This window comes from Stigmatopora argus, chromosome 18, assembly GCF_051989625.1.
Source record: "Stigmatopora argus isolate UIUO_Sarg chromosome 18, RoL_Sarg_1.0, whole genome shotgun sequence".
NCBI lineage: Eukaryota > Metazoa > Chordata > Actinopteri > Syngnathiformes > Syngnathidae > Stigmatopora > Stigmatopora argus.
In genome coordinates this window covers 14306677-14320644 of record NC_135404.1, presented here as the reverse complement: position 1 = coordinate 14320644, position 13968 = coordinate 14306677, and the positions used below count along the sequence as shown (strand labels likewise).

The 13968-nt window shown below is 43.6% G+C and overlaps 1 protein-coding gene across 1 annotated transcript; it reads left to right on the top strand.

Annotated features, from left to right (window-relative positions):
* Positions 1-2440: 2440 nt before the first annotated feature.
* Positions 2441-13713, top strand: hs3st3b1b (heparan sulfate (glucosamine) 3-O-sulfotransferase 3B1b). Its single transcript, XM_077625746.1, has 2 exons — positions 2441-3250; positions 11764-13713. Exons 1-2 carry the CDS (start codon positions 2712-2714, stop codon positions 12380-12382), a joined length of 1158 nt encoding a protein of 385 aa, XP_077481872.1. The 5' UTR covers positions 2441-2711; the 3' UTR covers positions 12383-13713.
* Positions 13714-13968: the final 255 nt, after the last annotated feature.

Below are 13968 nucleotides of genomic sequence, written 5' to 3'. Positions count from 1 at the left end.
CCCGAGTCTGACACCCCTGATGTAGACCAAACATGGCCGCGATAATCGAAAAATCGTAAAGTAGGGTCACCCCTATTATAACTTTTTTTTTCAGTGCTTCCGCTTACGAGTTTTAGCCCAGATTTTCACATTTTTTTATGAACTTTCCCCCCCAAATTAAATAAATAAAAATCGCCAAGATGTGAATTTGCGATAAGTGAAGTCGCGATAATCGAGGGACTACTGCATTTCTTAAAATATCGGACCTGCCTGCTGATTTTTGTTTTTTTGTTTTTAATAATCCCAATTTAACAGTGCTACTACCCCCCCACACCTGTTGGTCACCACGAGCGCCCCTTTCTTCCCCTTCAGGCCTACTTTTTGGTGTTTGGTTACATCGCTATCGCCGTCCATAAAAGGTTAGGGTTCGGATGTGGTTACGGGGAGTGTTGGGGGGCCACGCCAAGGGGTTGTCCGAGGGATTTCGTCCAAGGCCGCCGGAGCCGCGGCGTCCTCGTAAAGCGCCCGGGGTGTGGATCCACGGTTTTATCCGAGAGCGTGAAAAGAGATTGAGCGGGTGGGCCAGCTGTTTCGTACGAAGACGGAAAAACCCTCGACCTGCGCCGGCCGGGATCCGATGTCAACCAGGTCGGTCGGCCTAAACGCTAAATTGTATTTTCATTATTTTCATATGGATGGAACATAATATACTCTAGGTTCGCTTTTATTGGCCACATGCTAATTGGACTGTTAGCATCCTGTGGAGAAACAAAGAATCGTAAAATACTTGATAATACCGCCCATCACATAAAAATGGAACCGTGGAGCAAATATTGCAAATTAAATGAGGCCTCGTAACTTTTTTTAATAGTACAGCTAGCGATGTTTATATATATATAGTATATACACAGAACGATATTGTCAAAATATGAATACTGGGCATAAAGTTTTAGTGGGCTTGTCTCTTTGTTATCTTGATTACTTTTTACGTGTATTTTTCTTTTTTGTTTTGTTTTAGGTTGACTTTTGACAATTAGAATTAGTCAAGTTGGAGTTTCAAGCGCGGAGTTGATGCATTTTGAAAACACGTTTTCAGATCTTTGAACATTACATAGATGTTAATTTTATATTTTTAACGACATGTTAAACAAATTACTCTGTGGGAGTTCATTCTTTGAGGGTAAAATGGTAAAAAAAAAAAAAAATTCTCTCCAGGGGGCAGAAAAAAACTAAATTTGTATTGAATAATATTGTCATTTAATTTGTTTTAGGCTAATTTCAAGAAAACTTTTTTTATGATAATAGAAATTTTGGGTAGAAAATGCGTTTTAGGATAGGATTTACACTGACATCTCATACAATGGGGGAAATAATACTATATTGTATACAGTATTTACCATTTAGCAATATTTTTGTGTGTCATTTGAACATTGTTTTAAGACGGCGATATCAAAATGAGTAAGTTATGTTTTTGTGGTCAAATATTTATGCATTTCTCGGAGGATTCGTATTTAAATGATCTCCCGCTATTCTTTACGCGGACTTCAAAGATTAACATCCACATAGAAAGTTTTATTTTTTTTTGTATTTATTTACTCATATTTGTTATTGTTTCAAAAAGACGCTTAGGTGATTTTTATATTGAAACTGGGAACTTTTCATTTCTCAGTTTTATCTTATTTGAAGTTATTTACTTTGGGATTTTATATATTTTATGCTTTATATGTCAACTATAACTAATTGTCTAATACAAATAAGATATCGTTGAAAAAAAGCTAATATCCAAGATCCAAATTTGAAAATGAAAAATGAAATAGATAAAAATCTAACTCGTGCATGTACTGCATTGCTTTGTTGTTGTTTTTTGTTTACCTTTATACGATTCTACACATTTTATGCACACACAATGAATAACATTTAATTCGAAAGTGAAAAAATGTCAAACTAATTCATTCTTTTTATGCAATCTTAATCTGTATTGATTAAGATTATTATCCACAGTGAATTTAAGAAAGTGATTTCAACACTAGATTTCAAAAACCAGTTCATCCCCACACTTTACAATTGTTTTGACGTCGATTTAATAGTTATAACTGAATAAATTATACTAAAGTGACATCAATTTTAAGTCGGATGTATTCCATGGGAAAAATAATGTAACATTAAATTAAAAAACAAAATGACTGACTTTAAAAACTATTTTTTATACAAGGTACAAAACTACAAAAGGTAAGAATGTTAGATATATCTATCAAGTGCTTACTAACAACTTTTATTGCCTTTTTAGATAAATCTTGTCTCCTCTTCTTGCCCGTTTGAGGTTAGCCCGACTGCCGCCCGCCCCCTTCTCCTCTCATTGGCTCTCTTTTTCTCCCACAAGGCCAGTCCAGGCGAGAGACGTGATTGGCCACTAAGCCTGTCAATCATTTCCCCGCCGCCTTATAAAGCTCCGTGCACCAAGTCCAACTACTGCGATGAGAGGTGAACCTGCCTAGTAAACACGCACAACTTTTCCGTTAAAAAAACAATTTCAAGATGGAAAAAATGCCTGATAAACTCTCCCAATGAGCCCCAACTATCGGATTTATTGCCGTAAATCTTTCTTGTGAGACTATTCACTGCCTTTGAGTCGTTTTCAGGTGAGAGCCATGAGCGCCGTTCCGCGTGGAGGATTACGGGAGTGACGGGAGGCGACATGCCCCGTTGGGACATGCCTGTGAGCGGGGAGGCTTATGGAATATAGTCCGTCGCGTCCTAGCCCGTGTTGCCGCTTCCCCGGCGCCGTTAAGAAGAAGACGCTCCTTCTCAGCATCATGCTCGTTATCTGGCTCTTCCTGGTCTACTCGTGCGTGGGTCCCTGCTCCACGGGAGTGTTGATCGACCCGCCCCGGGACCGCCACCGGGAACGGGACGGAGCTCCGGCAGCGGCGGCGGTCGAGAGAAGCGAACGCTCCGACCTGCTCTCCAGGCTGCGGTGGGAAGACGTGGACTACTACGAGGAGCCGGCAGCCGCCGTCCGTGGAGCTGCTTCCCGGGACTTGCTGCTCAGTGACGAGCCGGAGCCCCCCCGAGCGTCGGAGCCCAGCGCCCTGTCGAGCTTCTCCAACGGCGCCGGGAGCAAGAAGCTGCCGCAGGCTATCATCATCGGAGTGAAGAAGGGAGGCACCCGTGCGCTGCTCGAGTTCTTGCGGGTGCACCCGGACATCAGGGCCGTGGGGGCTGAGCCGCACTTTTTCGACCGCAACTACGACAACGGCCTGGAGTGGTACAGGTGAGACTTTTTTTTTGTTTTTCTTGAAACAAAAATATAGAGAATGTTTACGGATCTTCCACTGTATTATAGTGAATTTGAAAAACGAGCAATTTGGCACAGATTGGAATTCACTTGAGCACAGTTCTGCCAATTTTGCAAATATTAACCTCAATGTAATTTCCTTACGCTATTTTATTTAAGTTTTAATGCAGACAAAATCACTTTGACGCCAATCGAAATTCAGTTTTTCCAAGTTTGTTGCAAGAGATTTTCTTCAAGTTCCATGCTATTATTTACCACATTCTACCCTTAGCCAACTACTCATTGTTATGATTGCTTTACTATTTAACTTGTAAATTTAGTGGCCTCTTAATGCAGAAATAATACTTTATTACATGCGCACAAAATGCATTTTTTTTTCTGGTGCAGCGTGCACTGATCTCTGTTGGACGCCGTGCAACACTGCAGTTTCTCTGCTTTCTTTTCCGCTAAACTTAAATAAGCATCGTCGTTTTGTTGCATTTTGCTTTGAAAATAAGAAATGTTAGCAAAAACAATTGACTGAACTGTAATGATCATAATTTTCAAATTGCAGCTTGGGTGGGATGATCATCTCCAGGGTGGAAAAAAATGAAAATTGTTCTTATTTAGATGGCTAATTATTTGCACTCTTACATTATGTATTTTTTTACGTAGATCATGAGTGCTGCTTTTTTTGTAGTTAACGCCCCATTAACAATAAAGCAAAAATAAGCCCCCAAAATTCAAATAGTTTAATTGCAGTCTACTCCTATTCATGTATTAAGTCTGCATTAGTGTAGTTTGTAACGTAAACAAAATTTTCATAACCATGATACCTTATCACACAGTGTTAGTTGCTAAATTTTCTGCCTCACAACTCCAAAGTTCACGGTTCGAATCCCAGCGATGGCCTTTTTGAGTAGTTTGCATTTTCAGCCAGTGCAAAAAGTTTCCTTACACTTAAAAAATATGCATGAGAGTTTTATTGCAGAATAATTCTCTATATGTGGTCTTAATGACTGATTAGTGTACATTAATCCACAGGTGGCGCTGGAATTTGCTTTTAAACCGAGCCCGTTTTCTCCGTGCACAAAGTAGACGCAAAACCGTGATTGGCGTTGTCCTGTAAATCGGCGCCGACCCTCCGTGATCAACTGCATGCAAAGCAGGCTGCATTTGTTCGCCGCGTTTCCATTTTCTCTTCGCACCTGTTGGCGGGATTGCACCGTGTGGCCCGCTAGCTTGAGCAAGCTAGTGCTAAGCAAAAGACACGCCCTCCTCCAAAAACTCCATAATTTGAGTGTATTGATAAGGTTATCATTACACTGCATTTAGTTTAGTTATCGTCATCTTAGTTGGGCGAACACAGCTGAATAGCTTTTAAAAACACAGAAATTTAATTAAAAGTTCACCAGGACAACTCAGGGCTTTATTTTGGATTATCTTCTTTTTTTTATTAACATGTATTTTAAGTACCAGTTGAGTAATATGAAGCCCACACAGAGTACTTAACAACATTAAAGTGGATTTAGTCCACAAATACAGTTTTTCCAATGTTGAGAGAGCGAGAAAAAAAAATGGTTTCAAACTTGCTGGGAAGTTTTTTGTCCCAAAAGCCCAAAGCACACCTCCCCCCTTTTTTGCCGTCCCCCCCCCGTGCTGCATCCGGGACAGTCCTGGATGGCTGCTCGCTCTTTTATTCATCCTCGGCGGGGTGCACTTTAGTTTCCTGGCAGGTGACCCCCATCCACTGTCTGCCGGCCGTGACCTTCCTTCCTTTCCCGTCCCCTCCCCAAAAAGGCCACCGGATTCTTTTGTTGACATTTGTAGCGTTTCCCAAAAGCGCCAAAACGTCACGCTTCCTCCCGCGGCGCCGTTTTGCCAACACCGAGGCCGTCGGTCCGGAAACATGCTAGAATACCGCGGTTATTGACCGTTCGAGCCTTATGGGACGGCAAACGGGGTCACGCCCGCTGGCACTGACACTGAAAAGTTACTAAAAACACACGAGGCTACCTTATCAAAGCCAATATTGTGACAAAATCCTTCAAAAATACCCACATCTTTCAGCGATCCAATTGTAATAGCCCCAAAAACATGCGTTTGCGGTCGATTGGTCGCCGGTCTTTTGGTCGCGGTCTTTTGGTCGGCCCAACTGCGACAATGGGCGACGATTTAAATGGTAATTATCAATTATCAACCAAAAGATCGGCGACCAATCGACCGTGTACCCAAACATGTAGGCCTAAAACCCAACAGAGCTGCAGTTGAACCAGTACAAGATAAAAACTGCAATACCGTCATGTATATTTAGTCTGGACATCATTGATTGGCCTTCCCTGTTGGGAAGTTTTTGAACCGCCTGATCAATCTCCTCACAAGGATCTTCCTAATTCCCAAAAACCGGAGACCCTAACAACGGGACATCCATTCAGCCCAACAATTCTCCGTATCGGCCATTTTTTGGCCCCCAAATGATGTTGAACTGTTCCACAGGTTAGCCCCCTCCCCTTAGAAACCCCCACAGTACCCTCTCCCAATGTCCGGGGTCCCGCAAATTCACAGTCCTCCAGTGTGCGTGTCACGCTTGACCCATCCAATGTGGACTGACGCTCCCCGTGGGCCTCGCTGACCAGAAGCGTGCCCCCCTAAAGCCCTCTTTGGTCAGCTCGATGACCCCCCTCCTCCCTTCCTGCTGCCTAAGCTGCCATTACAAGTGGTTAATTGTGAAAACGGGGGACCCCTCTCGAGCCCCGGAGCCCACACTGATCGGGACATTGTGGCCGCGCCACGCACACACTCGCTTTGGCGTTAGCGCAAACCCGCAATAAAAATGCGGGGCTACGTTCCCTGCTAATTAGCTTCATTTTATTTTTTATTTTTTTTTAACCAGATCATCATTTCGCTGCCGGCGCCGTAGTAAACAGTCACTTGCCAGCGCTAAACAAACAAGCGTTAAGTTGCTAATATGACAGCATGCTAATGAACATCAACAATGGTGGGGATCATTTTCCAGAAGATCAAGTGCTGAACGTGAGCGCGATGGCTGTCGAGTGGAAACGCCACCCTCGTCGTCCCAGAGGTGGCCATTAGGCTGCGGGAAAAGGGCGACCGCCTCCGGGAGATGCGTACCGAGGCTCTCCTGAGGTTTCCATTAGCCTGGCGGTAAAAGCGCAGAGCTCATTAGAAACCCCGAAATACACCGCTTGGCTTGCTAACAACAAGCAGGCAGCGTTCATCGACGGGACGCCGGCCGGCCTTCTGGTTCAGCGTGGTCACGTCGTCGTAGACTCAGACCGGTTGGGTCCATTGGAGCATTTAAGTAATCTATAATCCTTAAAAAGCGGGATTTATGTGTGTATGTTAAGATTCTCTCGCTACGTTTGTCCAAACCGTGCAACGTAGAGAGTTTAATTTTTTGATGCTGGCCAGTAACAGCTGTCGGATCCTAATAGTCCTTTAATTTCTTCACCTTCTCTAAGTGTATGAACTCAATCTTTTATTTATTAAACACCCATTTTTCAAAAAATATTTTTTTCAATATCCCAACAATTGTCTTTTGGTTCCGGCCCCCCCTACTTGTCCTCGCGTAAAATGTTCCTCATAAAATTCCCACATAAAAGACCAAAAGAAGACAAAAGTCAACAGAAAAAAACTATTCTTGGCCACCTGTCTACCGATAGTTCCGGTCGGTGCAAAACAAAGCAGCTTCGACCCCCAGTGCACTTCCCCTGTGTGTGTGTGTGTGTGTGTGTGTGGTATAGGGGGTGAGGTGCCATGTGTTTTTTCATCTTTTATTCATCTTCACTGCAGCGAGATCAAGGCGTCTCCTGTCTCCTGTCTCGTGGTGCATGTCAGCTGTCAGGAACACACTACGTGAACACACTACGCCAACACACTGCGCACACACACAGCGACTCTTCACCTGCAGCACCTCTGCACGACTCACCGCTTCTGTCGCATCCGCCGATAGCTATCGCCTCGCTAAACCTTCCCTTGCATGACAGTCGGGAGTTTTTTTATGTATTTTTTTATTTTTTAATCTCACTCTGTGACGCTGCAAAATTCATACGCTGACGTTGCATCCAGAAGTCGAATAATGAGATGACGCTCTAATGCAGTGTGTCAAAGTGGCGGCCCGGGGGCCAAATCTTTACAAAAAAAATCTTGGAACCAATTAATTTCATAAGTGTTAGGATTATTAGTTGCACGTTATTATATATTTGCTCGCAATGAAGAATGCTTTGCTTTACTTAGGGTTATTAATCTTACATTATTATATATTATATATCCCACTGTAGTTGCTTCCTGGTCCTTTCTGTAGCGCCCTCCTCTTTCCTGATTGGCTTGAAAGCGACCCACGTTAGTGCGCCATATGACATATTGTTTGGCGGAAAAGCAAAAAGATTATTTCCCGTTAAAAGAAGCTTTTCTGTTAATATGCAGAGTATTTCTAAGAAAACTTCAGAACTGGACCACTTGGCACTCCACTACCAAATAGTCACTTCTTGGTCTTAAACCTTAAAAAAAAAAGATAAAAATTATGTTGTGTGCAGTTGCGCCTTCTGCTTTAAGGAGGACACGTGATGACTACTTATGGAATTGAATCATTTGAGCTTGTCACAAGGAAGACCGCAATCCCCACCACAGTCATGTGCGCTCTCTATTTATGACTCTGCTACTTTCTGATGTCGCCTCCAAAACACGGCGCACTCCAAAACGCCTCTTTCTTTCCCTCGTTCGGCGGCCCCGATGATGGATGGCGGCGGTCGGGGTCGGCCCGGGTTCGGGTTCGGGTTGGACCCGAGGGTCAAGGCGTTCCCAGGCCCCCCGTGCCGACACGGTGCCACCATTTCCGAGGCCATGTTTATCAACAGAAGCCAATGGCTTGAAAACCAATTCATTGCTCTCTTATGTCGTCCGGTTGACGGTATCCATCTTGCGCTCAGAGGCGGGGCTTATCTCAGTCAACTGGATAACCGTAAAGCTTGTAAAACAAGGTATTCAGATTTGAAGGGACCACGGTTTTTGGATTTTGCTAGTCTCTCGTGAAAAAAATGTTTTTTGAATTAGCATTTTTGCGCTTCGGATTTACGAAGGCTTTTAAATCGAGGCGCCTGCCTAGCTTGCGTTTTTGCCTAAGTGCCACTTTATAAAATATACAGCAGAAGACTTCAGCGGCGGCGTCCCGATGCCGAACGCACGCGATAAAACTCCCCGAAACGGACGCCCACGTCGACTCTAAAAGCCCGGCGAACGTTCCCCTTTCAAACGCGAGCACATGCGCGACACGTCTATCAACAATCGCCTGCCGTTTAACATACTTAAAGGGTCCTTGAACAGTCAAAAAAAAAAGATCTTTGTGTTTCCCACTCCATGTTAATGTGAAGGATCTGGATGAGGTTGAGAGGCCCTTGAGAAGAAAGGCAGCCTTTCAGCGCTCGTTTCCTCCTTCTCCTCTTGAGAGACGTCACTTTGCCGTCGGGAAACCTCCGGGAAACCTTGGCCATCAATGGAGGCCGCCATGAATGTGGAGTGGCGCTCCACTGGCTTTTTGGATCCCACTTCGGCGTTAATGGCGCTTGCCCTCGACCACCCGTCTTCTTAAACGGGATTAATTCAGGTATAGGTTCTTGACATCGGGATGAGAAAAGTAGGAAAAGGGAAAAAGGTCATCAGCAGTCGCGATAAAATGGCGCGGATTTAATTCATGTCATTGGACGCCACGGATGGTTCTCTGAAGAAGAAATCAAAATGTGCTGCTACGCTACTTGATACGTGGATTTATTTCGGGAAGGGTCAGAAAACTGTACTAGTGAGGCAGGGGTGCTTAATACGAGGTACCGGTCGATTGTGAACATACTTTTCTGTGTGTATATGGATGTGTATATGTATGTATATGTGTGTGTGTATGTGTATATGTATGTGTACATGTATATGTGTATATGTATGTGTATGTGTGTGTATATGTATACGTGTACGTGTATGTGTATGTGTATGTGTATATGTATATATGTATACGTGTATATGTATGTGTATGTATATATGTGTATATGTGTACATGTATATGTGTATATGTATGTGTATATGTATATATGTATGTGTATGTGTGTATATGTATATATGTATGTGTATGTGTATATGTATGTGTATGTGTGAGTTAATGTGTATATGTATATTTCAGCAACACGTTTATTTATTTATTAACTTATTTGTTACGTATTTATTTATCTCTAAAATGTCTTTTTCTGTGTCTGTATTCTCACCCTCTTGCTACTGTGATAGTGAAATTTCCCGAATACAAGGTGAATAAAGTTATCTAATCTAATCTATTGGTAGATCGCACGACAGTAAGATTTAATCCAAGGATTGGATTTGTAGTAAAATTTTGGAAACACTGGCTATAATATATCAACGTGGCTTCCTGGTCGTCAGGTAAATTTGAATTCCAGTCTTTTGCGTCATTAAAAAAACCCAAACCAAAGTATCATCCTTCCCTTTTTTTGCAAAGCTGACGCTTATTTGCCTTCATTCAAATCCAACAAAAACCTCCAGCATTTGACATTCAAAATCTTTGCCCGTCCAAACCCAAGCGGCAACCTTTTGTATCAACACACAAGACGGCCCACGGCGTTCCATTATCGGCCAATCAAACGCCACGGGACGTCAGACAGAAATAACCCACTTCCCCTCTGTTTATCTCAGCCGGGTACGTTGTGGGTGGCGAGGGTGACGGCTTCGTGTTCACAAAAGCTTTGATTAGTTATTTTTTTCCCCCAACTTTTACTCTGCCGTCCCGCGTTTCTGCCACCGTCCGTTTTTCGGGCGTTCCAGTCCAAGCGTTGCCCCCTTGAAAGGTTTCTCCGGGTTTTCGATAAGCGCCTCAGACCTTTTTTTTCGCCGCCACGCACAATGGGGCCGCTTTGAAAGGGCGGTAAAAGAAACACAAGAGCCGACTGACAGCGTCTTTTAAGAGCATCGGCTCATAAATCACAAGGGAGGAGAATGGCCATTGTTTTGTCCGAGAGCCAAAGTCCGCCCGCTCTTTTTCCGAGCTTTTCTGGCAACACAGGGAAGTCAGGGGTGAAGATTTTTTTTTGTTTTATTGGCAGGGGGGCCTCTTCTTGTGGAATTTGGTTCACGTTTTTTTTTTTTTTTTAAACTGTTTTACCATTCAAGCGTCCTCTTGTTTGACGCTTCTGCGACCGCCGGAGCTTGAGGGATTCGCTCCGCTCGGATCAGCATAATCGCTAACCCAAGTTCGAGTGGGATTAAACTTTTCGTTTGACATTTCCAATGCCAGAGTCTCCCTTAAAAAAGCACAGATCTATACAAAGCCCTCTGTACATTTTTCTAGAGAATGTTTTTTTTCTGGTTTTTATCGTGAGTTTTCAAATATCAAGACCAAAAAATGTTTTTTTACTGCACAAGTAATGATCGATTCGGAAAAACTGGAATTTCGCTGATACCCTAAGAATTGGATTGGATTGGATAACTTTATTCATCCCGTATTTGGGAAATTTCATTGTGACAGTAGCAAGAAAAGGCATAGTTAGAAGTTAGACAGTACAGTCAAAGGCCGCAGAACAAAAAAGCAAAAAGCACAAAGTACAAAGCAAATCAAAGTCAATGGGATCATTAAGAATTAAGAATGGGATCACCAAATCATTAAGACAGAAAAGCAGCAAAAACACAAAACGAGCTGCGAGTTTCGGTAGAAAAATCGGATAGACTCAAAAAGACGTAAAGTTGGACAAAAACTGGAACCACACACGGGAAGTCTTCCACGAGATGGGGAACTTCTGCAGACTGTGACCGAAGTAGATAATATGCAGAGTCACTCTTCCCAAGATTATCCGCACAGTTCCTTAGTAGTCTGGAGCTGAAGAAAAACCACAGCAGGGCAGAACTCCTCGACTCTGTTGCCGGTAAGCGCCGACAGCTCTTCCATCTTATCCCACGATGGAATGGTTGGTCAGAAGCGTTGCCTCTCCTCCCGGCACGTTTGTCCAGCTCCGAAACTCCGGCGGCACCGAGGTGTTGCTCCTTCTGCTGCGTATTCTAACAGCTAGTCCCGTGTGTGACAGCGTAGGCATGGCTGAATGGTTCCAAAAAAAAGAAGAATGAGATTTCCCTTTGTTATCAATGTTTGTGTGGTTTTTATGTCCTTGAATGTTTATCGTACATTCGTAACATTGGGTTTTCCCAAGTTTGGGTGACCATTCCAAAGCAGACGAAATAGATTTTTCGGTTTCTCCTCCAATGCTAGCAAGAGCTAATGGTAGAATTAGCATTTACGGTAAGTTTCTTGACTTTCAGGGTGAGTTAGTCTTTCCCCCAATCGATCTTTACAAAGGGAATCTTACGAATGCCGAAAGCTAATCGGTTTAACTTAACAACTAATTGCTTTTTGACTCTCCTAATCGGCTAAGTAAGTCATCGATCTCGAATGCGGTCCATCTGCTTGATTACACGGCTTAACGCTCATTTTTTTTGTGTGATCCCGGTAGGGATCTGATGCCAAAGACCTTGGAAGGCCAGATCACCATGGAGAAGACCCCCAGCTACTTTGTGACCAAAGAAGCACCCGCCCGGATCTCGGCCATGTCCCGGGACACCAAGCTGATCGTGGTGGTGCGGGACCCGGTCACCCGGGCCATCTCGGACTACACGCAGACGTTGTCCAAGAAACCGGACATCCCGTCCTTCGAGAGTTTGACCTTCAAGAACGCCACCACGGGCCTGATCGACACGTCGTGGAGCGCCATCCAGATCGGGATCTACGCCAAGCACCTGGACAACTGGCTGCAGTACTTCCCCATGGAACAGATCCTGTTCGTGAGCGGCGAGAGGCTCATCAGCGACCCGGCCGGCGAGCTGGGCCGGGTCCAGGACTTCCTGGGCCTGAAGCGGATCATCACCGACAAACACTTCTACTTCAACCAGACCAAGGGCTTCCCGTGCCTTAAGAAGGCCGAGGGCAGCAGCAAGCCCCACTGCCTGGGAAAAACCAAAGGGCGCACCCACCCGGACATCCGTCCCGAAGTAGTGCGCCGCCTCAGAGACTTCTACCGGCCCTTTAACATGAAGTTCTACCAGATGACGGCCCACAATTTTGGCTGGGATTGACGTGGGTGGGCGGGAAAACAAAAACGAAAAAACACGGAAAAAACACTATTCGTATTTTTATTATTATTACTATTATTATTATTGTCGTTGTTGTCGAATCACAGATCATTGAACGGCGAAATGTGGAGATACTGCTATATATATGTAAAATGTACAGAAATCTATTTTATAATAATTTATTTTTATTTCTAAGCAATTAATTCACTAAGCTGCCTAACCATATTTGTTCATAACACCCGGCTCACGCGTTTTAATTTTTTTTTGTTATTAAACATTCCTCGTGTCCGTTGGGCGAGCGTATCGTTGAATTTAAAAGTTCCGACGAAATAGTACGAAATTCGGCCTATGATATGCTCACGTTTCCGCGCAATCGGTTCGAATCACGAAAATCGCTATCGTCGCCATCGTTTCTTTCGCTAGTATCGCTACTAGCGTTTAAATTGCCTGTGGCCCAAGTCTTGTTAGCATCGTTGCTATCGCAATTAACACGACTAATGATACATAGTACAGCTACTAGTGACTAGTTTCCGATTTTATCACTAGTACCTCTACTAACGGTCGTATCACTGGTAACGCTATCGTTGTTTTTGCTAGTATTGCGACTATCGCATTTGTTCCTTCGTAGAAACTAGCCGCTAACGATAACTTCCCGAATAGCAACATTTATCAATTGGACTACTATTTGCATTTTAAGACTTACTTCCAACCGTCCCTCGTTTGCAAAAGCCTTTATCTGTCAAAAAAAATCATACTTGCATTACATTTGCTTGTGTCACCGCCATTTTTTTTTGTTCTTACTTGAATTTTTTTGATGTAGAAGAAGGGAGCTTGAGCTGTGTTATTTAGCGCTTTTTGTTTGACCGTCCATTTGCAGAACGTGAGGCCTGAATGTAGCAAAAAATGCTCTGATTTTGTGCCTCTTAAAATGCTCAAATTCCACTCCACTGGGCTATTATGATCTGTTAAGTTGCTTTTTTCCTGGGTGCAATGTTTGACGAAGCATTTACGCTGCTCATGTTCGGGTTTGAGTTTCTGGAAAGGGGGGAGGGTCCCATACGGGACCGCCGCAATCATGCGAAACATGAGATTAAAAAAGTGACCGTGCGCTCGCTCGCTCGCAAGCTCATCTGTTTTTATATGGTTGAGTTTTATTCAACCTAAATTTGTCTTACTACATCAACACGTGTGACACGGTGGCGCTAAAGACTTAAATTGAATTTTACACACCATGCAAAGAGCGAAAGTCAATGGCTGTTTCTAGACAATTAAATACTAAACATTCATAATATTTCTTTGTATGAAGAAATAAATAAGTATATATTTTACCAAAATATTGTGATGTCTCTTGGACTAACAATTTAGACAGTTAGCTAGCTAGCCTCGCAGCCTGTTTTGGGGATGAGTACCCGGAGAAAACCCACGCAAGCCTGGGGAAAAACATGCAAACTCCACACAGAGAGCACCAACATTGGATGGAACCCTCGACCTCAGGACTGTGAGGCCGACACATTGACCGTTTGTCCACCGTGCTGCGTAGAAATGCAACAGCAAAAATGTAAACAACGTTAGCCTTTGTCTGGGAAAAA